Genomic DNA, 24438 nt, shown 5'->3' with positions numbered 1-24438 from the left:
GTAAATTATTTAATAAATTGAAAAATCAATATATAATCAACATTGTCAGACAGTTGAGATATTTGGCAGAAATAGTTGTTTTGACATCCTCTCTTAACTAAAAAAAAAAAATCAAAAAAATCTGAGACGGGTGGTGGACAAATCATGTTTTTTTGGGTGATCTGATGTGGAATGACCCTTTTGGGAAAAGATAAAAATAACAAGGTACTAAAATCGGGCGAATATGGAGGATGTTCAAGTGTAGTAATGCGTTTGTCGGTCAAAAACTGCTTCACAGAAAGTGCTGTGCGAGCAGGCGCATTGTCCTGGTGAAGAAAGAAACCATTTTTCCAAAATTGCGGCTGTTTCTTTCTGACTCTTTCTCTCAGCTTTTGCAAAACTTCCTTATAATAATGCTGATTAACTGTTGTGCCTTCTGGAACCCATTCTTCCAAAATTACACCCTTGATATAAAAAACAAAACAAAAAAAACAATGAGCATTGGTTTGAATTTTGACTTGCTTTGACAAGCTTTTTTCATTCTTGGTGATGACTGTGTTTTCCAGTTCATTGGCTATCTTTTGGTTTCAGGATCATACTGGAAGATCCAGGTCTCATCACAAGTGATTACTTTATGAAACAGGTTTGGATCTGTGTCAAGTTGCTGCAGAATGTCAACACAACATTCCTTGCGACGTTCTTTTTGCTCTGGTGTGAGAACCCTTGGGACCATCTTTGCACAAACCTTCGTCATGTTAAGATCATCACGCAAAATGTTCCATACATTGTCTTTGTCAATGTTCATGGATTCAGCTATCATTCGAACACTAAGTCGGCAGTCTTTTCGAACAACCTGACTGATTTTTTCTACATTTTCTTCGGATCTTGAAGTGCAAGGTCGTCCAGGGTGTTCATCATCTTCGACATTCTCACGTCATCGCTAAATCTTTTGTGCCACTCAAACACACGCGCAGGAGACAGGCAGTCATTCCCATAGGCCGTAGTAAGCATTTGAAAACATTCTGTTGGTGTTTTGTGCAATTTTACTAAAATTTTCAAATTGACACGTTGTTCAACTTATAAACTTAGCCTTTTTTCGGTACTCTACAGAAAACACAACCAAACTAAATGGCGACTCACAATCAACTGAACGTCATAGTGTTGCAGCTTGTCATGCAGGTTCAGACCAGTTCAAGGTTACTACGTATGCAGTTATAACCGGTTCTGACTGCTTTGTTTACTAGGTGGAATCATAGTCCCGTTATTCGCAAGGGGAATGGAGAGCTGAGCAGAATAAGATTTTTTTTCTATGAACATTCCTAGTGTGCAGTAAAAGTAATAGGTGTGCCTTTTGCATGATGTTATTTCTAGACCTGAAGGGTGTAAGAGGGATTACTTTTTAAAATATTGATAAAAAGATGTCATTTATCTTTAAGTTTGAATACGCACTTGGCTACTTATGGTGTGTTAAAACCAATTTAACCTCTATGGCTATAATTCACTTTATGAATAAATATGACTGGGATGAAGTTTTATATTCTTGGTTTTATGCTCCCTCTATGGTCAATATATAAAGGTCTTATAGTTCTAATTTGATTCTCAACTGTCCTAGTTAATTTCTATGGGCATTTCAGAGTTAAAATGGCATCCTATTTGTCTGTTGATTTAAAGTTTGTTTGGCTACATACAGCACCTTCCTTCCACAAATAATAAAAACAGAACACCTATCAAATATTATAGGCAGTAGGTCTTACTAACTCCAATGCGGTCTATGAAGCAACATAACCCTATACCTTCAAAAAAAAAAAAAAAAAAATCTACTTATGAGATGCAAAATAAAACAATTATGCATTTCTAATTAAATGACAGTTAATGAGTTAATTATATTTAGTGTTAAATGGTAACACCCCATTAACAATGGAGGCAGTGGACAAAAATAAAGTGCTGCCAGAACAGCATGAATATACTGTGCCGTTCAATTAACCTATGTATGGAATTACACAAGAGGGATGTAGCACCACTCTTCCACAATAAAGCCACTCAACTGACACCTGGATGATAATGATGGAAAATGATGTCTTATACATCTTTCCAGAATATCCCACAAATGCTGGACGATGGATAACAGCAGCATTAAGCTCATCAACCACATGTGCCGAATGGATGTGGACGGTCATCCTGGTAAACACCCTTCCCATTAGGAAAGAAATGTGGTAACATGGAGTAAAGATGATCATTCAGTATAATCAAGTATTGATTAGCCTGATAAGGGACTGACTGTACTAAAACCATGGCATGAAAATTCTACCCATATCATTATGGAACTACCAGAGAATTCCACTCCTGAAAAAAAGCAATCAGAGCTGGAGTATTCTTTAAGTTGGCACATATCTGCTTCCTCTACTGTTTGGTAGTCCTTTGCCTGTGCTCTTTGCATGACTGAGTTCACAAATGTGTATTATGAGGTGTGCTGAGCAATGTACATACAGCAACCCAACTATGATGTCTCGCTCTGTGGTGTTTTTGTTGGACTGTTTTTGATTAAACAGACTACTCAAACTACAAGTAAAAATTAGCTTGTTTTGCCTTGCACTTTAAATTAATGCATGAATATTACAATCCTACACTTCTGCCAATTTCTGCCCTTTTCCGATTGTGTTTTTCCCTTGGAGCTCTGTGCATACATCACCTTAAACATTGTTGCTTGTAAAATATTAGTTCAGCTATCTTATTCACTGAAACTCCTGTCAAATGTGGACCATCAATCACCCCTCTTTCAAAGTCACTGTTGCAGCCATGTTAGCCATAATTATAATGTATCAGGGTTTTTACATTATTTTACTATACATTATTGTTTTATTTGCAATGTTGAACATAATAAACATAATAAATAATAAACAAACATTTAAATATTAAACCTATAAAAACAAAACAAATACATTTAAACCATCAGTACTAAACAACATGTGATAGCATTTATAACGGAAGGGGCTGGCAAAAATGTCCTACATTTAAAAAAAAAGCTGCATAAATAGTTTTTTTTTATGAATGTTCCCAGAATAGCACCAGTCACTTCTCACTGGAGTAGTGCAAGGTGTTTTTCTTGCACACTCTACATCCCTTTCATAAATGTTGCACCAGAGATCCAAATTATGAACTCCACCCTTTTATCGTAAACCATTCACACACAGTGCCGCCAGGGTTGTAGGACATTTTGTATAATGCATGCTTTATAATTATGGAGCTGTACAGATTGAAATTATTATAAGACATAAATATAAAACCAGGAGTGCTGGAGCCAGATATTTAACATTCAATACCATTAGCATTAATAATGTCACACTTTATAAACATAAATTATACCAGAAAAAATAATTAAAATCTATTAATGGAGTTGCATCAGCTCATACGTAAACATAAATAATATGGGACCTGAGTATACACCAACAGAGCATATATTTCCGTAATATCTACAATAGTAGATTCATACAGAGCAATGCATAAATAGATGCTCATAAGAATGAATTCTAAATTATAAACAGCACTCTATATATCGATATGGCACAGTATTTAAAATTCAGCACTCCTCCATTTTATATTTACATACACTCATTGAAACTAAGAAATAAATGACTCCTTGTTGGTAACGGAGTTGATAATTCAGCTGGATGATATAATAAGCTGTATCAAAACAGAACCCTCAGGAGTGGGGGAACAATCCACAACACCAATGGCAAGTAATGTCAATCAGCTAGTAATACATATCCAATCAAGTCATAAATGTACCTAATTCTGTCCTCATTAAACAGAAGAACATTCACTAACTGATATATACATCTTCTTTATACTATTGATAATTCAATGTAACAGAATTTGTCAAAAGTAAGAAAATGACTTACTTAATATCTTGTTTTATGTTGTGCAGTCTTCTATAAACTTCTTCAAAAGTACATTCTGTGGTGCTCATCATATATGCTGTAATTACTGCAGCGCTTCTGCTAACTCCAGCTTGGCTATAAATAAAAAAAAAATAAGAAGAAGAAGATTTAAAAAAAATAAATAAATAAATAAAAAGCATTTTAGGGGGTGCTGCAAGCTTTAAATAACTTAAAATGCCACCTTTATACAGGTAGATACAAATATCTGGCCTTATAGAAAATATTATTCCCTCACTGGCAACTTTGCAAGGAATAAATTAACACCAATTTTAAATTGAATAAGGTAAAACAGAAGTAAAAACCCAGGCACTCAAACTAGTGGAAAGCGGTTGTGCCAGGAATCAAGGCCCCACCTCCTTGTAAAACCAATTGTAATTACCAAAATAACCACAATAGGCCAACAGGATGCCTTTGTTTAGGTACACAAATAATCCCCCAATATGTATACCATAAAATCACATTATATAAATCTTGCACCATGAACAAAACATACTTGATAAAATATAAAATATTCAAGTTCACAAATGTATAAAGTCCATGTATGTCAACCATCAGGTGGCGAGTAATCATTTACAATTCACCCAAAAAAATAGAAAAAATAAATAAATATATATATAGTGAAGTTTTGCGAAGAAATGGACAATGACAATAACAATAAAAAGTTCCAATCACATGAAGTGATCAGGAAAGGGGCATTTCCTATATCAATAATGTAGAATCCTCCATCTGGATGAAAGTGCCATCTTTGGGTCAAGGTTCTTTCTCTGTGGAGTCATACAACATGGAAATTTGCAATAAAGGTGAAAAATATCGCATAGTGAAATATTGTGAAATTACAGCATAAAAGTCCAAATTACATAGAAATTTAAATTGTGAAACAAATCTCTATCAAATTAACAAATATTTTAATAAAATATTGCTTTAATTATAAACCTGAAACATGCAAAAATAAATGTCATATCCCCAAATGCTACCAGATATGAGTGTTAAATAGACAAGATAATAGTTGTATACAGATGTTAACTTCCAAGTGTAGTAGTTCCTTGTTTGTCCATCCCCATCAGGTAGAAAGTAATCCGCTATAAGTGACACGATTCTACTAGAGTTTAGTCTTTATCACGGTGGTGGGGTCTATCTCCAATATGTCCGTTTTTTTTTAAAGGAGTAAAGCTGGGTACACACTACAGAAAATTTCTCCTGATGCGATATCTTTAACAATTTTACCAACGACTGAAAGTCCCAATCAGCATGCCGAATACACACTCACACTATTTACCTTCAGACCCGTGCTCTTCATCCATCTGCTGAAAAGATCGTGACTCTGTAAACTCTTTGTAGATCTGCCTATGCTGCTGGTCGTGAGTGCATACACACTTCAGAAATTGCCGGACATCGTTCCATTGTTAGCACTTCTGCCTTACAGCACTGGGGTCATGAGTTCGATTCCTGACCAAGGCATTATCTGTGTGGAGCTTGTATGTTCTCCCCGTGTTTGCGTGGGTTTCCTCCGGGTGCTCCGGTTTCCTCCCACGCTCCAAAAACATTCTAGTAGGTTAATTGGCTGCTATCAAAATTGAACCTAGTCTCTCTCTGTCTGTATGTTAGGGAATTTAGACTGTAAGCTCAATGGGGCAAGGACTGATGTGAGTTCTCTGTACAGCGCTGCGGAATTAGTGGCGCTATATAAATAAATGGTGATGATGATTGTTTAGAGACATTTTTAGTCTGGTTATAAAATCAAACAATGTGCTTTGGTATTATAAAACATGATCGTGGAAGCTTACACACTGATGCAACAGCGGATATAACAGTCATTTATCGTGTGATTGGCACGAAAATCAGGTGAAAAACCTGCAGTGTGTACCCAGCTTAAGAACCAATCATTGTTATCCAAAATGACACCAAAATAAAAATCGTACAAAACATAACACATTTGAGCCTAAAATAATTACTTTTATCAACTTAATTCCAACAAATGAGTAACAAAACAAATGATTACAACATAATAAACAAAATTGGATTTAGTAACACACTTTTTCCCATATGGATATAGATGTCACCAATAAGAAGTGGTTTGCAGGGTGTGATACCAAATAAAATGCCTCCAAAAACATCTGAACCAATCAAACCAATATAGGAAAAAGGGGAATCAATGAGATTAAAACGGCTGCCATCTTACTAAAGGGAACAATTTAGTATTCTTATAGCAGATTTAACACCCATATCTGGCAGGAATCAAACTACTCCAGTTAGGTCTATGATTCCAATTTTTGCATGTTTCATGTTTATATTTAAAGCAATATTAAAATAAATGTCAATGTGTTTTTTGCATAGCTCCCATTAGTAGATTTTTTTTTGCACAATTTAAAATTCTATGGAGTTTTGATATTTAGGGAGAGATTCAATTAGCAAAAAATACACACAAAGTGTCCCCAGTGTGCATTTTTTTAAGTGGAATATCCACTGATTTTTGCTCGCACCACATAGAGCTGAGAGCAAAAATGAGTATATATAACCATACTACTGGTAAAAATGTACTGCTGCGATGTTCTCATTGCGGCTAATTGAATCTCCCCTTATGCTCTATTCTCATACTATATCACTATTTGATATTTTTATAGTTAATTTCCATATTGCATGACTCCACAGAGAAGTCACCTTGGTGACATACAGAGGACCCTTTCATCCAGATGGAGGATTCTACATTGTTGATAAATGAAAGGAATTTACTCATCACTTCATCTGAGTGTAAACAGTTTTAAAATACTTGTGTTAACTTACATACGTGTTACAGGACTTACCAATGAACAAGCACAGAAGATCTTGGCATTCCCAGAGCTTCTTTCAAAAAATGTAAGCATTCAGGCAAATGGCTCAGAAGGTCTGCACTGGAGTCATCCAATATATTAACAAACTTTGTCTGAAATAAGTGTTGAAGATGATCTTGCGCTACACTATCAACTGTCAGAACATGAGTAATACCAGTTTGCTGCAAATACTGTGAATCTGTAACATCACTGACACTGCCAAGATAAAGTCCGGGCAGTACACAAATCATCTTTCAGTTTGAGATGAATAAGCCAAAACTGATCCTGTAACAAAATAAATAAAATTATTGCAGTTAATATAGATGCAATTTTGTAAATTACTGTTACTTCAGGATATTCTACAGCAGAGAACAGAAACAAAGAAAAGATGTATTCAGTAATGACATAACAAAGTGATCAAGAGTGAAAATAAACATTCCTATAACAGTTTAGAAGCTGTAATGGAGTTTTAAAAATATCTATACTAAATTACATACACACTAATATACCCATTTGTACATTATATTGGTCTCAAAATAGAAATATACATGTGATATATAGATACATATTAATGGTTAATATAAACCTCCGTAAAGGATAACGATGTTTTTGTTGCTGCTTAGCTAATCCTCTTCACTCAACTCGTTTTGCAGGTCTATTCTATCATTAATCTCATCACATACATTAATTTTATCACTCGGTCTTTTACTACCCTAGAGTGCAGAGCAGACTCTGTGTTATCACATGGTAATGGCTAGATCCCCTTCATCGAAAGGACCTTCTGACATCACCAGGTCATGTGACTGCTGTCTTCACATTGTACACAGTGTGGGCAGGCTGCTGCAAATGTTCCTCTGTAGCTACTGAAAGTAATGGAGAATTAGGTAGAGCAGTGTTGTAGCAACAAAAATTGCAATTTTCTACAGAATTCAGGTTTCTTTGTCAGGCTTATTCACGTGTGAGGTGCTTTTCAAGCATTAATTAATCCCATAGAAAAGTCTTAAAACAGGATGCATTGAACTGTATTAGCTAGTTTACATGTCAGCAATTTGAATATTCCAACATTGTGAATAAGTATTTCCAAATATGCATTGCATGTCTTATGTTTGTTAGTGATGATACTGAATAAGGTATATAATGGACAGTGATTGATCCTAATTGCATATTGGTTTTGCTGTAATCCTCTTATGAGCATACTTAACAACTTTTTCCAGTTGGTGTCCGGGAGCCTCTCGGTGGCAGGTGGGCGTGCGGGGGGCGGGGCTCAGAAATAGCGTAATTTTGGCCCTGCCCCCGTGACGTAGTGACGCAAATCGCGTCATTTGACAGCGGGGGCGGGGCCAAAGAATCGCTGCATTTTGGCCCCAATTCGGGCACATGCGGGAGATTCCCACACTCTCCCGGGAGACCCACCCAAAATGCGGGAGTCTCCCGGACATTCCGGGAGAGTTGGCAAGTATGCTTTATGAGTCTCGTAGTGAATTCCTCAGTCTGTCCTGTCCTAATAATGCAGGAAGGCAAATTTACTTAACGCTTTCAAATGGCAGTACTTCCAAAGCAATACAATAAAGGTTGGGAAGAAAGTGAGGCAAATTTTACAAATGCTTTCTGAGAGCTTTGAGGGCTTTTGACAAAACGGTCATATGTGAATACTGCTTATTTTACATGATGACCAAATAGTTTACATAGGCCTTGTAATGTTCTCTACGGTAACAGAAATGGGTGGGGTACGGAATAATGATGATCATTATTCCGACAAGACTTACCCCGATGTCTTCAGAGCGTACGGCTCCTTGCCGACCAGGCTCCAGGAAGACTGCTGTGACCAACGACTGCAAGGCATCGTGACGAATAAAGATGCAGACGAGAGTTGATGACGTCATTGGCGACCGCGACGCTCTTATCGGTGCTGTTAGGGGAGTAATATAAGTATGCGGACATGGACAATGTACTTTGCAAAGCATTGTACACAGCAGTCGTCGGTCACAGCAGTCGTCCTGGAGCCTGGTCGGGAAGGGGCCATCCGCTCTGAAGACGATGGGGCAGTCAGCATCCACAGGCCTATTATTATTATTAATATTATTAATTTTTATTTATAGGGCGCCACAAAGTATCTGTAGCGCCGTACAAGGACAAACAATGGCACAGTACAAGGTGAAACAGCACAGTACAAGTAACAGTAAGCACTATAACTCTGGGGGCTCAGGCACAGCAAGAAAGAGAGGGAGGGAGGGGAAAAGTGAGTACAGGCAGGTAACTATGGCCCAAGAGGGTGGGCATGGATGACAGGTTGAGAGTCACTGAGGGGAGCGGAGAGAAGCGAGAGGAGACAGAGGGCAGAGGGACTGAGAGGAGAGGCCAGAGGGACTGAGAGGCCTAATAAGCTTTTTGTGGTCTCGGCTTTCCTGTTCACTCAATGACATTTTTAAGATCCTATAAACATACATGTGAAAACTCTTCATCCTCATTAAAAATAATGTAGTGCCTTTCATTCATTAAAAGGGAAATATGCCACTTTTTTGAGTTTAGGGATAGACCCTATCATCATCATCACCATTTATTTATATAGTGCCACTAATTCTGCAGCGCTGTACAGAGAACTCATTCACATCAGTCCCTGCCCCATTGCAGCTTACAGTCTAAATTTCCTAACACACACAGACATAAAGAGTGACTAGGGTCAATTTGATAGCAGCCAATTAACCTACTAATATGTTTTTGAAGTGTGGGAGGAAACCGGAGCACCCGGAGGAAACCCACATAAACACTGGGAGAACATACAAACTCCACTATAGTTTATTTTGCATATGGGCAGCATGGTGGCTAAGTGGTTAGCACTTCTGCCTCACAGCGCTGGGGTTATGAGTTCAATTCCTGACCATGACCTTATCTGTGTGGAGTTTGTATGTTCTCCCCGTGTTTGCGAGGGTTTCCTCCGAGTGCTCCGGTTTCCTCCCACACTCCAAAAACATACTGGTAGGTTAATTGGCTGCTATCAAAATTGACCCTAGTCTCTGTCTGTCTGTCTGTGTATATGTTAGGGAATTTAGATTGTAAGCTCCAATGGGGCAGGGACTGATGTAAATGAGTTCTCTGTACAGCGCTACGGAATCAGTGGCGCTATATAAATAAATGGTGATATGATGATGATATGTAACAGCTATCTATGCATTTGCTATGTAAAAGCTGTAGCATAGTATACTAACATGCCCTGACGTTTTCTGCATCTCCTGCCATTTTCAAGAGAGCGGCCGCTATGAGTCCTTGTATGGCTGGTGCCTCCACTACGTTATCTTGTCAACATAATACTGTCAAGAAAGTAATTTGTGCCACTCAGTTCAAACCTGATGACATCAAGTTAGTGACAAGAGGAAGACGGACCATCATACAATAATAGAGTGAAAACATGAAGGGTGTCTATGCATCAATAAGATGCGGTACAGCTAAACATGCATCGTTGCACATTGCAGTGAAGCATATTTACATTGCAGTGATGCATATTTAGATACCGCTAAGATGCACCATGCGGGGGCTACTCTGGGAGCCTTGGCGAAGTGACCCCCTCTCCTGCGATCTTTTTTTCCTGCTTACCGGCATCTTAGTGCTGCCGGTGACAGGAGGCAGTATTGTGTGCACACGCACAGCGCTTTCACTGTACTGGATTCTGCAAAGCCAAAGAGGCTTCAGCAGAATCCCATAAGAAATGACAGGTAACGCCTTCCTGAGATGGCGTTACCTGTCCGTACAATATCAAAACTTCATGCAATGCAGGATTTCGATGCTGCATGGTGTTAGCCTAAACAGAGGAGATTTCTAATGAATTTTACTGTTACAAATCAGCATGGCTGTTACCCTTTCTCCAAAGCATGGGATACATTCTTTCTGTGGATATCTAAAGATACTCATCATTAATTTCAATGCATGTATTGACTTTAATACCCTTTACATATAAACCCTCCATTCATAGATTTCTATGAAATCTCCTCCGTTAGACAGTTAATGCATAGCAAACTTACTTAAAAGATGCGAAAACAGCCGTTTCCGCATTTTTTAAGTGGATATTACCTTGATGCATTGATTTTGTTCGGTTTTATATATATATGTTTATTGAAAGCATTGAGAGCACAGCAGATTGTTGAAACAGTAACAAAGATGTAACCACTATGGACAAGAAAAGTTAACAGCAATCCTTAAGGTTATAGGAACAACATAAGTAACAATAACCATAAAGATAAAATAGATACTACAAACTACAGAGAGGGCTAGAGAGGCCAACCTTTTTTTTTGGAGGAATGATAATAACTGGGGGAAGGGGGAAAAAGAATAGCTAGGGGGATCAGTAACATATCTTAGTAAAAGATCGGTGTGCGGGAATAGCTGGTGGGCAGAACGACGTGGCTGGTAATGCAAAAAAATGATGTTAAAGCTGGTGGGCAGAGAGGCATGTGTTGGACGGGGGCCATGTAAGGAAATGAGTTTGAGAGTATTGGTGTATGAGGAGAGGCCATGTGATTTTCCCCCTCACATGCCTTCTTTTCCCACCATTCTGTTTCACACGCCACCCCTGCACACATCAGCTTTTCTCTCACGTGTCCTTGCTCACCAGAATTTTCACACATGCCATCCCTGCCGGCAATGTTCTGTGTCGCTCGCGCCCCATCTGCCCACCACCCGCTATGACGTGACCCCACACCCTCTGTGTATCGCGCACCCACTCCGCCCACCACCGTTTGTTGCACGCGTGTCCCCTTCTCCCACAAGATTTTCCCTCACATGAACCCGCTCTCCTGCAGCTTATTCCCAGAATTCTTCTGAGCTCAATGCTATTCGGCTTTACCAAGCACCCCTGTTTTCAATTGCATTTGTCACTTTGTTTTGTGTCTAAAACCATTATCAATGGCCAGGAAAGCTGCTGCAACCTCCATCTTGTTGCAGTGAAAATGTCCCATACAATCTTTTCAAAGTTGCTGTTACAAGAATAATATCTCTCCTCTTGATCATTATCTGCCTTTCTCTTACTGAAATCACCTCAGTGTTCTCCCCAGAAAATTCTACCAGCCGAGTGGCATAGAAAAGTAGCCGGGTGGGGGCCTTTGCACAAATTAAATGTTGAAATTCTGACCTTATATTGATTTAACCTCTAGATTAATATTTTATATATTAATTCTTCTCTTCTTCTTAGAGGCCCAGTCGACTGCAACTTTTTCATAATCAAAGTCTGTAGGATCTCTTCCCTCTATTGAAATCAGCATCAGATTATTAAGTGTGTTATGCTTTATGTGATTCCTTAATTGTAATTCGTTTTGGAATAGGAAATCCTCTTTCACATTCAGCTGTGCTTACAGGTATGGTCAGTCCAATAGCAGCTAGTTTTGCTAAATTTGGAAAAGATTCTATGAGCTCAGTTGTTGAAAATTTCTGCATTATTTGTTTTGAATCTAGATTTTTGTAGGACTCTAGCCCAAACAATTTTGATGCAACTGCCCATTCTAGTTTACTATTTTCATAGTTTAGGATTGCAGGACATCCATTTTTAGAATAATGCTCAAACGGATCTCACAAGCCTCATTTTGATCATGGCTGTCTGTTTTAAAAACTCTTGAAAAATAGGATATTATTGGCATATCTGGAAATCTTGCTACTAGATGGTTAATAACTGTGTCTATGTATTTACAATAGATATTCGTCTAAAGAGAAGTGTGGCCTTTAGACAACTGGGTTCGGGAATGGTCGGGGGTTCACTAGATGTTCAGCCTTCAGCATCTGTGGGGTGCCTAAATCCCGTCTCCGGGGTTGCTATGGGCAACACAGATGCGGATCCTACAAGGCCCTGGTATCTGCCCTATCCCCCTCCGGCACACAGGCCGGCATCACCTAGCAATGATTACAATTTCCCTCCGTATCCTATTCCATCGGGGCATTACACTCATGCTTACCCGGTCCCGGTAGAGTCGGCTCCTAAGGAGGGGGGTTTGTCCGCCTCCCCCCAGGGTTCTTGGATGTATGGCGGGGGCAGTTGGGGGGCAACGCCTCCAATACCATGCCAGCGGTGTCAGAGGATAGACAGCAGTATGAGCCAGAGGTTAACGTCTCTGTGTTTTCAGCACCGCAGGTTAACATGGAAGGATCTTCAGGACAGACGCTTGGTTTGGATGAGATGGAGCGTCAAGCACGACCAGGGGCGGAGTCTTCGGTGGGGAAGAGTATACACCGGCTCAGGTGGTGTCGGAGGATGCAGCGGGATCGCAACGGCCTACAGACATCTGGGCAACGGAGGAACCCACAACGTCTGACGAAGCTGTATCTGGTTGAGCGGCGGCAGCATTGGGTGAGTCTGATGTTGCTATTGCTTCACATGAACGTACACCTAGTTCACCAGTTACCTCCATTAGCGATGATTCTTCCTCTTCAGCAAATAGAGGTCCCCACATACTTATCAAAATCCTCAATACACATTTTAGTCACAACAAGTCTCAGGTGCGGAAGAAAGTCACGGCAGTTAAATCATCTGCAAGCAGGGGTCCCTTAGTGAGATGTGAGAACACCGCCCTTCTGGCAGGATTACGCGCAAGCATGAGAGATAAGATCAGGAGGAGGGTTTTTGTAAACATGTTTGAGTTGACAGGGTTAGCAAAGAAGGAATTAGATGCAGCTTGTGCAAAAGAGGAAATAGGGGATGAGGCCTATAAGACTTTTCCTAACTGGATTGCAGGACGTTTTGGAAATACTTGCATCTCATAAATGAGATGTTCGTTTGCGATCGACCGGGCACAATATGATGAGCAATTCCGTGAAAAAGTTAGCGTGCAGGTAGATATGCCATTAGGCTTCAGGGATGTAGAGATATGGATGACGCTTAATCGGGCCAGCCTCTCTCTGGGTCAAGGGAACAGCGGATATCGATTTCAGCAAGGGGAGAGACGAGGTGCTCCCCAATTTCAGAAGAACAGATGTTTTGCGTCCAACAATGGATCCTGTGGGAGGGGGAAGTCTTGTAGGTATAAGCACACATGCTCCATTTGCCGCGGACCGCATTCTGCCAGAGAGGGTCCGAGGAGTGGCCCCGGTCTCGGCAATGACAGCAGCAATGTATAAAGCCCATTCCCCAATATGCATAAACGTAATTGAAAGATGGCTTAAACTTTACCCCAATGCGGACCAGGCTGCCTTTCTCAGCAAAGGTTTTCGTCACGGTTTCAGGCTTCCCATTGGCTCGGCGGTTAGCGCCAATGCCTCCAGGAACTTGAAGTCAGCTTATATCTATCCGGAAATCCTTGACGAAAAGATTTGCGGTGAGGTCTGTCTGGGGGCGCATGATTGGCCCATTTAACTCCCCTCCCATTTAGTTATCTCCCCAGTGGGGGTAGTTCCATAAAAAGTTCCAGGCAAATTCCGCTAAATGCAGCATATGTCGCACCCTCCAGGTAATTCGGTTAATGACGCCATAAACCAAGAGATAAGTTCAGTAGTTTATCAGTCAATTGAGGAGGCTTTAATGCTTATAAGACATTTCGGAGTAGGGGCCATTATGGCCAAGTTGGATATTGAATCAGCATTAAGATTGCTTCCCCTTCACCGAGACTCATTTCGGTACATGGGTTTTAAAATCAAGGGCAAATATTACATCGACAGATGTCTTCCCATGGGGTGTTCTCTTTCTTGTGCATTCTTTGAATCCTTTAGTTCTTTTCCGCATTGGGTGATTCAGGTGGGTACAGGTCATGAGGGTATTGCGCATTACCTGGACGACTTTCTGTTTGTAGGTTCGGCTAGTTCCACTCTGTGCTTAGATACACTGTACTCGGCGCAAGTACTATACTCAGTTATGGGGGTACCCGTAGCTCAGGATAAGACAGAAGGCCCGTCAACATGTTTGTCTTTTTTGGGGATAGAGATAGACACAGTGGCAGGATGTTGTCGGTTACCTGCAGACAAAATTGCTAAACTGGAGAGTTTGATTGACAGTACTCTGGCCTCTCCTTCTCACACTCTAAGGCAGGTGCAAGTGTTGTTAGGATCATTTAATTTTGCATGTAGAGTGTCACGAGCACTAGGAGTTGCTTACCCGAGTTTCACCAGATGGAACTCTGCTAGAGAGGCGGGGATATGGCACGCACCTCAAAGCAGGCAGGTGAATGATTGGAGCTACACAACAGCAGGAGAGTAGAGATAGTCTGAGGAAGTCAGCGACTTGCAGCTATGGTTAGAGGAAAGTCAGCGACTTGGAGCAGTAAACTGGAGGCTGAAGATAATGTAGACACAAGGAGTGGACGTGGATAGGTGATGGTAGGTAGAGGAGGAGTCAGTGGTCTGCGTATAGCAAGTTGTACCACCGCTGTGATAGGAGGACTTGTCCAGGTGCGGGCAGGCAACAGGGAAGTCAGTGGTCTGTGTGCAGCAAGCTGTACCACTGCTGTGAGAAGGAATGAGGACTTGTCCAGGTGGAAGACAGTGAAGTTGAAAGGCAAATTGTGGCTGTATGGAAACAGCGCGAGTAGAGCAATGTCTTGTGAGGCAGAAATGGAAGGCACAATGAATAGTCTTTATGGAGTAGATGCCTTGCAGTGAGGAGAAGCTGGTCACAGCAGATATACACAATAACGCTAAGTAGTAGCGTGAGGAGATATCGTAGCTTGAGTGAAAGTTAGTCCTAAATGAAGCAATGCAGTAACACAGTCTATATGGGTACTTGTACCCTGTGCAGCAAACAACAATGGATACAACTGGTATGCGAGCAATAGGCAATAGTCAATAGTCAGTAGAGCATACCCAGTTGTGTAGATCCGGAATCAGCTGAGAAGTGAAGCATTGTAGCGGTATGGGAACCGCCGCTGAGTTGAGCAGGAAGCAGCGTGGAAGCTGAAGCACGAGTAGAGCTGGAAGCAGTTTGGAAACTGTACACACGAGTAGAGCTGGAAGCAGTTTGGAAACTGCACACAGGAGTAGAGCTGGAAGCAGTTTGGAAACTACACACAGGAGTAGAGTTGGAAGCAGTTTGGAAACTGCACACAGGAGTAGAGCTGGAAGCAGTTTGGAAACTGCACACAGGAGTAGAGCTGGAAGCAGTTTGGAAACTGCACACACCTATAGAAGTTCACTGGGAGTGAGACTTCAAGATCAGGCCACTACCTAAGGCTGCAGGTGCCTTAAGTAGGGAGGGGTGATTGATCCATCAATCACATTAGTGGTCAGGTGTAGTTGTTAAAGGGACCTGCGCATGCCCAGTGCAACAGGATGGCGGACAGCCGCGGTTCCACACAGGTGTGAGCGGGAAAGATGGAGAACCACGTACCAGAGTGGAGGCACTCACACTCCGGTGAGTGACAGTACCCCCCCCTTTTAAAGGTGGGCACAGAACACTTGGAACCGTGTTTGCCCGGAAATTTTTGGTAGAATTTTTTAAGCAGGGCTGGAGCGTTGAGGTCCTCAGCGCAAATCCATGAGCGTTCTTCTGGACCGAAGCCCTTCCAATGAACGAGGAATCGAAGAGTTCCTCGCAAAATTTTAGCATCCAGGATCTGAGAGATCTCGAACTCCTCTTCTTGATGAATCTGTACTGGTTTAGGTACAGAAGGAGGAGCAGAAAAACGATTGATAACAAGAGGTTTGAGCAGAGAGACATGGAAGGTATTGGAGATCCGGAGGTTCTTTGGTAATAGTAGCTTGAAGCATACCGGATTTATGACTTGAGTGATCTTGTATGGTCCGATGAAGCGTGGTGCAAACTTCATGGATGGAACCTTCAAGCGGATGTTTTTTATAGAAAGCCATACACGGTCTCCAAGCTTGAGTGGTGGAATGGCTCGCCTCATTTTATCTGCGAAGAATTTGTATCTGGCTGATGCTTTCCTCAGGGATGATCTCACCTCAGTCCAGATGGTTTTAAAGTTTTGACAAAGTCTCTCCACCGCAGGGACTTGGGTGGGAGGGAGGGCAGGAAACTCTGGGAGAGACGGATGGTGACCGTAAACCACGAAAAAAGGAGTTTTTGTTGAAGACTCATGGTACATGTTATTGTGGGCAAACTCAGCCCACGGGAGTAAATCTACCCAATTATCTTGATTGGCTGAGGAAAAGATTCTTATGAAGGTCTCGAGATCTTGATTGACCCTTTCGGTTTGGCCGTTTGATTGGGGATGGTAAGACGATGATAGAGAGAGACGGATACCCAAGTTCTTACAAAGGGCTCGCCAGAATCTGGAGACGAACTGCACTCCTCTATCGGACACAATCTCGGACGGACAGCCGTGAATTCGAAAAATCTCTTTAATAAAATGGTCAGCCAAGGTAGAAGAAGATGGTAATCCGGTGAGAGGGACGAAGTGAACCATCTTGGAGAATCTATCCACCACTACCCAGATGGTATTACATCTCTTGCTAAGAGGAAGTTCAGTGACAAAGTCCATACTTATGTGGGTCCAAGGTTTGGTAGGGATAGGTAGTGGTTGGAGCAATCCCGCTGGTGTTCTGCGGGAAGAATTAAATTGAGAGCAGATCTCACAAGCGGCCACAAATTCTCTGACATCCTTTCTGATAGAAGGCCACCAATAACTCCGGGAAAGGATCTCAAAAGTCTTTCGTTCACCAGAATGTCCTGAGAAGCGTGAAGAATGGTACCATGACAATATTCTCTTGCGTAGAGATGGCGGAACAAGAGTTCTCCCAAACGGTAGCACATTTGTGGACGAAGTGGCCAAAGTCACACATTTGGGATCCAGTATAGGATGATCGGAAGAATCCAAGATGTCAGAAGGAGGAGCAAATGCCCGGGATAAAGCATCTGCTTTCCTGTTCTTTGCAGCAGGTTTGAACGTTATAATGAATTCGAAGCGAGAAAAGAAAAGTGACCACCTCGCCTGTCGAGGGTTTAGACATTGGGCTGTTTGTAAATAGAGGAGATTTTTGTGGTCGGTGAAGATGGTTACCAGATAATGAGCCCCCTCCAGTAGATATCTCCACTCCTCCAATGCGACTTTTATTGCCAACAGTTCTTTGTCACCGATGGTGTAGTTCTTTTCCGCGGGTAGAAGACCCCGGGAGTAGAAGGTACAAGGATGGAATTTCTGTTGCTCAGATCTTTGGGAGAGAATAGCTCCTAGTCCGACATTGGAGGCGTCCACCTCGAGAAAGAAGGGAAGGTTTACGTCAGGCTGCCTAAGAACAGGGGCGGTAGAAAATGCTTCTTTAAGGCTTTGGAAAGCGTGAAGGGCCTCGGAGGACCAGTGTTTAGTATTGGCGCCCTTCTTGGTCAGGGCCACAATAGGAGAAGCAATAGATGACAAGTTCAGGATAAAACGTCTGTAATAATTCGCAAACCCCAGGAAGCGTTGTATAGCCCTGAGGGTAGTTGGCTGGGGCCAAAGTAGAACGGCATTAACTTTGTCTGGGTCCATCTCCAGACCTACTCTGGACACGATGTATCCCAAGAATGGAATCTGGGATAATTCGAAGGAGCATTTTTCTAATTTGCAGAATAGGAGGTTCTTCCGCAGTCTGGAGAGAACTTCTGCCACATGTTGATGGTGGGAGACAAGATCTTGAGAGAAGATTAAAATGTCGTCCAGATAGACTACAACGCACACGTATAATAGGTCCCGGAAGATCTCGTTCACGAATCCTTGGAAGACAGCTGGGGCATTACACAGTCCAAAGGGCATAACTAGGTATTCGTAATGCCCATCCCTGGTGTTGAATGCTGTCTTCCATTCGTCGCCTGACTTGATCCGGATTAGGTTGTAAGCGCCACGGAGATCAAGTTTGGTAAAAATCTGAGCACCTTTTATACGATCAAAGAGTTCGGTGATAAAAGGAATCGGGTACCGATTTTTTACGGTTATGGCATTGAGCCCCCGATAATCAATGCAGGGTCTTAAGGTCCCATCTTTCTTTTTCACGAAAAACAAGCCCGCTCCAGCGGGAGAGCTGGAAGGTCGAATGAATCCGCGATGAAGGTTGTCCTTGATATACTCTGCCATAGCCTGTGTCTCTGGTAGCGAGAGAGGGTATACATGGCCCCTAGGAGGGTTTTTGCCAGGTAGTAAATCTATAGACAATCCCATGCCCGATGAGGTGGCAGGCGTTCAGATTGCGCCTTATCGAACACGTCAGCGAACGGGGCATACTGTGGAGGAAGGCCCGGAGGACCAGGTGTTATAGATGATCTGTTAAATTTGAGTGGTACCACTCGGGTTAGGCATCTATGATGACAATCCGGGCCCCAGGATGTGACTTGGGGAGTACTCCAATCAACTTGTGGTGAATGAAGCTGAAGCCATGGAAGACCAAGAACGATGGGACTAGTAGTAGCAGGAAGGACCAGCAAAGAGATTTTCTCGCGGTGTAAGGCTCCAATTTGAAGGGTCAAAGGAGTCGTACAGTGGGTGATAAGTCCATTAATGATGCGAGAGCCGTCTATAGCGGTGACCGCTATGGCGGTTTTTAACGGGGCCACTGGTAGGGACCACTGGTTAACAAGAGCACTGGAGATAAAGTTGCCGGCAGCGCCGGAATCCAGAACTGCTTGAGAGATAAAAGATTTGGTGGCTGAGAAGATGGTAACATCAAATGCACACACTTTGGAATCCATAGAAGATGGAGAGGAGTCCAGGCACCCTAACCTTACCTCTCCAGAACTGGTTAGGGCCTGGCATTTCCCGACTTCTTAGGACATGAGTTCAGGCTGTGAGTAGGGTCAGCACAATAGATGCAGAGTCTATTTTGTATTCGTCGATCCCTCTCTCTAGATGTTAACTTAGAACGTCCTACCTCCATGGGTTCCTCTGGAGGGGGAAGGTGACGAACTTGAGGTAATGGACGGGTGAACCCCTTAGAGGTGCTTGTTCTTTCAGACTCCCTCTCACGGAATCTCATGTCTACCCTATGACATAGGGAAATTAGATCGTCCAAGGAGGAGGGTAACTCTTGTGTGGTCAGTGCATCTTTGATCTTATCCGTCAGACCCTGCCAGAAGGCAGCTATCAGGGCCTCGGTGTTCCACTGTAGTTCAGAGGCGAGTATCCGAAACTGAATGACATACTGGGCCACAGAGTGTGATCCTTGGCGTAGACTGAGAATGCTGGAAGCCGCAGAAACAACGCGGCCAGGTTCATCGAAAATTTTGCGGAACGTGGAAATAAAGAGTGCACTATCCTCCAATAGGGGGTCATTTCTCTTCCACAGAGGGGAGGCCCATGCAAGAGCCTATCCGGAAAACAGAGAAATGAGGTAGGCAATCTTGGCACGGTGAGTGGCAAAATGGTGAGGTTGAAGCTCGAAATGGAGAGAGCACTGATTCAAAAAACCTCTACACGTCTTGGGATCTCCATCATATTTTGAGGGAGTAGGCAGGTGTAGCGTGGAAGCAGTAGACACCTGGGATGGCACTGGGGAAGGAGAAGGCGCTTCAGGTTCAACAGTCGCTGAAACAGTTTGTAGAGGAACTCCTCGGGTGGCCAGAGTCTGGAAACACTGGAACAGATGTTGCTGCCGAACATCCTGTTGTTCTACCCGAGTGATCAGATGCTGCAGCATCTCCTTAGCTGTTGGTTCCAATCCTGGGTCTGTCATGGCCTGATCTTACTGTCACGGGCACTAGGAGTTGCTTACCCGAGTTTCACCAGATGGAACTATGCTAGAGAGGCGGGGTTATGGCACGCACCTCAAAGCAGGCAGGTGAATGATTGGAGCGACACAACAGCAGGAGAGTAGAGATAGTCTGAGGAAGTCAGCGACTTGCAGCTATGGTTAGAGGAAAGTCAGCGACTTGGAGCAGTAAACTGGAGGCTGAAGATAATGTAGACACAAGGATTGGATGTGGATAGGTGATGGTAGGTAGAGGAGGAGTCAGTGGTCTGCGTATAGCAAGTTGTACCACCGCTGTGATAGGAGGACTTGTCCAGGTACGGGCAGGCAGCAGGGAAGTCAGTGGTCTGCGTGCAGCAAGCTGTACCACTGCTGTGAGAAGGAATGAGGACTTGTCCAGGTGCAGGAGAGTGAAGTTGAAAGGCAAACTGTGGCTGTATGGAAACAGCGCGAGTAGAGCAATGTCTTGTGAGGCAGAAATGGAAGGCACAATGAATAGTCTGTATGGAGTAGATGCCTTGCAGTGAGGAGAAGCTGGTCACAGCAGATATGCACAATAACGCTAAGTAGTAGCGTGAGTAGATATCGTAGCTTGAGTGAAAGCTTGTCCTAAATGAAGCAATGCAGTAGCACAGTCTATATGGGTACTTGTACCCTGTGCAGCAAACAACAATGGATACAACTGGTATGCGAGCAATAGGCAATAGTCAATAGTCAGTAGAGCATACCCAGTTGTGTAGATCCGGAATCAGCTGAGAAGTGAAGCGTTGTAGCGGTATGGGAACCGCCACTGAGTTGAGCAGGGAGCAGCGTGGAAGCTGAAGCACGAGTAGAGCTAGAAGCAGTTTGGAAACTGTACACACGAGTAGAGCTGGAAGCAGTTTGGAAACTGCACACAGGAGTAGAGCTGGAAGCAGCTTGGAAACTGCACACAGGAGTAGAGCTGGATGCAGTTTGGAAACTGCACACAGGAGTAGAGCTGGGAGCAGTTTGGAAACTGCACACAGGAGTAGAGCTGGAAGCAGTTTCGAAACTGCACACAGGAGTAGAGCTAGAAGCAGTTTGGAAACTGCACACTGGAGTAGAGCTGGAAGTTTGGAAACTGCACACACCTATAGAAGTTCACTGGGAGTGAGACTTCAAGATCAGGCCACTACCTAAGGTTGCAGGTGCCTTAAGTAGGGAGGGGTGATTGATCCATCAATCACATTAGTGGTCAGGTGTAGTTGTTAAAGGGACCTGCGCATGCCCAGTGCAACAGGATGGCGGACGGCCGCGGTTCCACACAGGTGTGAGCGGGAAAGATGGAGAACCACGTACCAGAGTGGAGGCACTCACACTCCGGTGAGTGACATAGAGTTATTCCTATGGGTAGTATCTTTTGTAGAAAGCTTCAATTAGCTACAGCAGGCAGGAATAGACCACATGCATTAATTTTGCTGTCTGATGAGATCAGGGCAGACTGTTAGGAACCCCAACAGCCAGTACCGCAAAACCCGGAGTCTACTCTGAAGTCTGGTCTTCGCTGGAGCCCCTAGTGGTGGGGACAGACTTGGCCGCAGACAACAAAGGGTCGTGAATTGCGTGCTGACTGGGGAGAACCCAGAAAAGCGAAGTGAGGTCCAGGCAAAGGTCGAATAGGTCACAGGCAGGCCGGCAGCATCAGAATCCAGGCAAAAGATCGGTGGTCACTAGCAAACAATCGTGGCCAATTTCCAGGCAAAAGGGTCCAAAAGGTCACAGGCAAACAATCGTAGTCAAAATTCCAGGAAATAGGTCGGCAACAGAAATCAGGATCAGCAGCTATACAGTGAACAAGCAGGTAGTGTGCTAAGGAGCAGGGACTATAACCGGCAGGGAGGGCTTGCCCCTTCCTGCCTTAAATACTAGTGTGGACCAATAGGAAACCCTCCCTGGGAGGACAGGAGAACAGGGCCCAGCTGGGCAATAATTACTAGATTCCTTTGCGCACGCGCACGGCTGACCTAGGTGCCGGGACGCGGCGCTACAGCCAAAGAGCGTTTCGACCGTTGCCTTGGCAACGGCCGGGACATAGCGGAAGTGACGTCCCAGTCGTCATGACGACGGCCGGGACGAGAGGGCACCAGAGGAAGCGAGTCGCGGCGGTGCCTGAAGCTGCCGCGGCTCGTTACAGTACCCCCCCCTTGAGGAGGGGTTAGGGATGCTGCAGGGTCCAGAGGTTTTGGCGCATATTTTCAGGGAGAATGGTGTGCATCTCCGTGGCCACAGAATTGGATTGATAGTGGTTTGGTAAAGAATTTATTGGTTTTAGAATTATTTTCCATCATTGTGTCACTCGAGTTGTTGGCTCCTCAACTCAGTGGGCGCAATGTTTCCTTTTGGTGCGATAATTTGGGGGTGATCCAGGCAATTAATCACCAGAGCGCATCTTCTAGACCGGCAGTAAATCTGTTGCGCGTCCTGGTGCTTCGTTGCTTGGATTACGACATAAATGTTTGTGCCAAGTATGTCCCGGGGGTAGATAACTGTTTAGCGGACGCCCTTTCCCGTTTCGATTGGGGATGTTTTCAAGCACTGGCGCCCCATGCTAACCCCATAGGTATAGCTTGTCCATCTTATGTTTGGCAGATGGTCGAGCCGGCATAAGATTCCTGGCTGAAGCTTCTGTAGCCCGGTCCACGTGGAAGGCCTATCGCTCAGCTTAGAAGCGATGGGAAAGCTTTCTGTTATCCTGTTCCACTCGTCCCCCGGGGGACTCTCACGGTATTGACGATTTTATGTGGGGGTGCTTCAGGAAGGGATTAGTAAAGCATCAATGGCTTCCATGTTGGCAGGTATATAATTTATGGCTACATTACAAGGTCTTCCGGATCCCACCAAATTGTTCCTCATTAGTAAAGCCTTGAAAGGGTGGTCCAGGATTCACCCTGTACCTAAGGATAATAGGAGGCCTATAGATCCTTTATTGCTGTCCCGTATTATTTTAATTTTGCCAGATGTAACAACAGATCCTTTCGAAGTTGCCCTGTTTAGTGCAGAATTTTCGATGGCTTTTCACGGCGCCCTGCGAGTTAGTGAGTTAGTTGCGCAGTCCAAAAACATGTCAGGGTCAGCCATCCTAGCAAAAAATGTGGTGTTGTATGCTGATAGTATTCAATGTAAAATTACGTGGTCCAAAAAGACCAGGCAGTAGTGGGACATTGGTTCTCCCTTATTAGGCAACAAGACCAGAGTATCTGTCCAGTTAGGCTGTGTCATCAGTTAGTGGGTTTGCAGCCACATCAGTCAGAGATTTGGTTAGTACACAGAGATGGGTCTCCTGTTTCTAAATTTCAGTTTCACTCTATTATACGGAATGCTTTGTATGCCTTAGGTTTACCAGCATCAGAATTTGGTACGCATTCTTTTCGCATTGGAGCAGCCATGGCTGCTGCCTCAAGTGCGGCTTCCATAGCTTCGATACAGGCTTTAGGCAGATGAAAGTCTGATTGTTACAAATGTTATATACGACCTGATGTTTAATCATTTGTTTTTTCCCCATTACGCAGCTCTTTTTTACCTTTTCTTTCTTTCTTAGGCAGTTAACCCAGGGCTATGATGCTTGCCGCTGTTGCGGGGGCGTGAAGGGATTTTTTCCTATACATTATCTGTCATATATGTTATAGTCAACTTAAAAAAAGAGATTAGCTAGTTTTATATCAACATGTAGTATCACTGTTGGCAAAGCTGAAACTATAACTAACAAAAAAGAATACAGGGTTGAAAAAATCTAATTTGGTGGGTCTAGGCTCTGATGGAGCAGCTGTCATGATTGGGAAGCACAAAGGAATAGCAAAACTATTAAAAGATGATACAGGCGGAGTAATGGTCATGTGTCATTGCCACTGCCTGGCTCTTGCTAGTGCCCAAACAGCTGCTGAAGTAATCTGCCGATTGCAAATGTTTTAAGCAATTCACATCTTATTTGTGAAGCTAAGATGTCGAGGAATTCTTGCATTAATCTTTGAGAAGTGTAATTTGCATTCTTTCCAATATCAAGATGCTTTAAGTATGTACAACCCATAGCCTTGCAGTGCTTAAGCAAATTTCCATATAATATAGTATGTGGTAGCTCATTTTTTGCCAACCAATACATAGTTCTTAAAGCTCCC

At 43.2% G+C, this 24438-nt stretch overlaps 1 protein-coding gene across 5 annotated transcripts in view; it reads right to left on the bottom strand.

The window, feature by feature from the left end:
• The window catches only part of DUSP12 (dual specificity phosphatase 12), a 45201-nt gene extending 37667 nt beyond the window's left edge, over positions 1-7534 (bottom strand). The window contains exons 1-3 of one of the 5 annotated variants that reach the window (XM_075182769.1): positions 7437-7534; positions 6719-7009; positions 3879-3992 (exon numbers count right to left, since the gene is read on the bottom strand). In XM_075182769.1, coding sequence (XP_075038870.1) covers positions 3879-3992; positions 6719-6975 — 371 coding nt within the window. In that variant the 5' untranslated portion in view covers positions 6976-7009; positions 7437-7534. Of the gene's footprint in view, positions 1-3878; positions 3993-6718; positions 7010-7310 lie in introns of all 5 variants that reach the window. The other 4 variants (XM_075182773.1, XM_075182768.1, XM_075182770.1 and 1 more) reach the window with 4 other exon arrangements.
• Positions 7535-24438: the final 16904 nt, after the last annotated feature.

This window comes from Mixophyes fleayi, chromosome 8 (assembly GCF_038048845.1).
Source record: "Mixophyes fleayi isolate aMixFle1 chromosome 8, aMixFle1.hap1, whole genome shotgun sequence".
Lineage (NCBI taxonomy): Eukaryota > Metazoa > Chordata > Amphibia > Anura > Limnodynastidae > Mixophyes > Mixophyes fleayi.
This window is presented reverse-complemented; position numbering and strand designations above follow the sequence as displayed.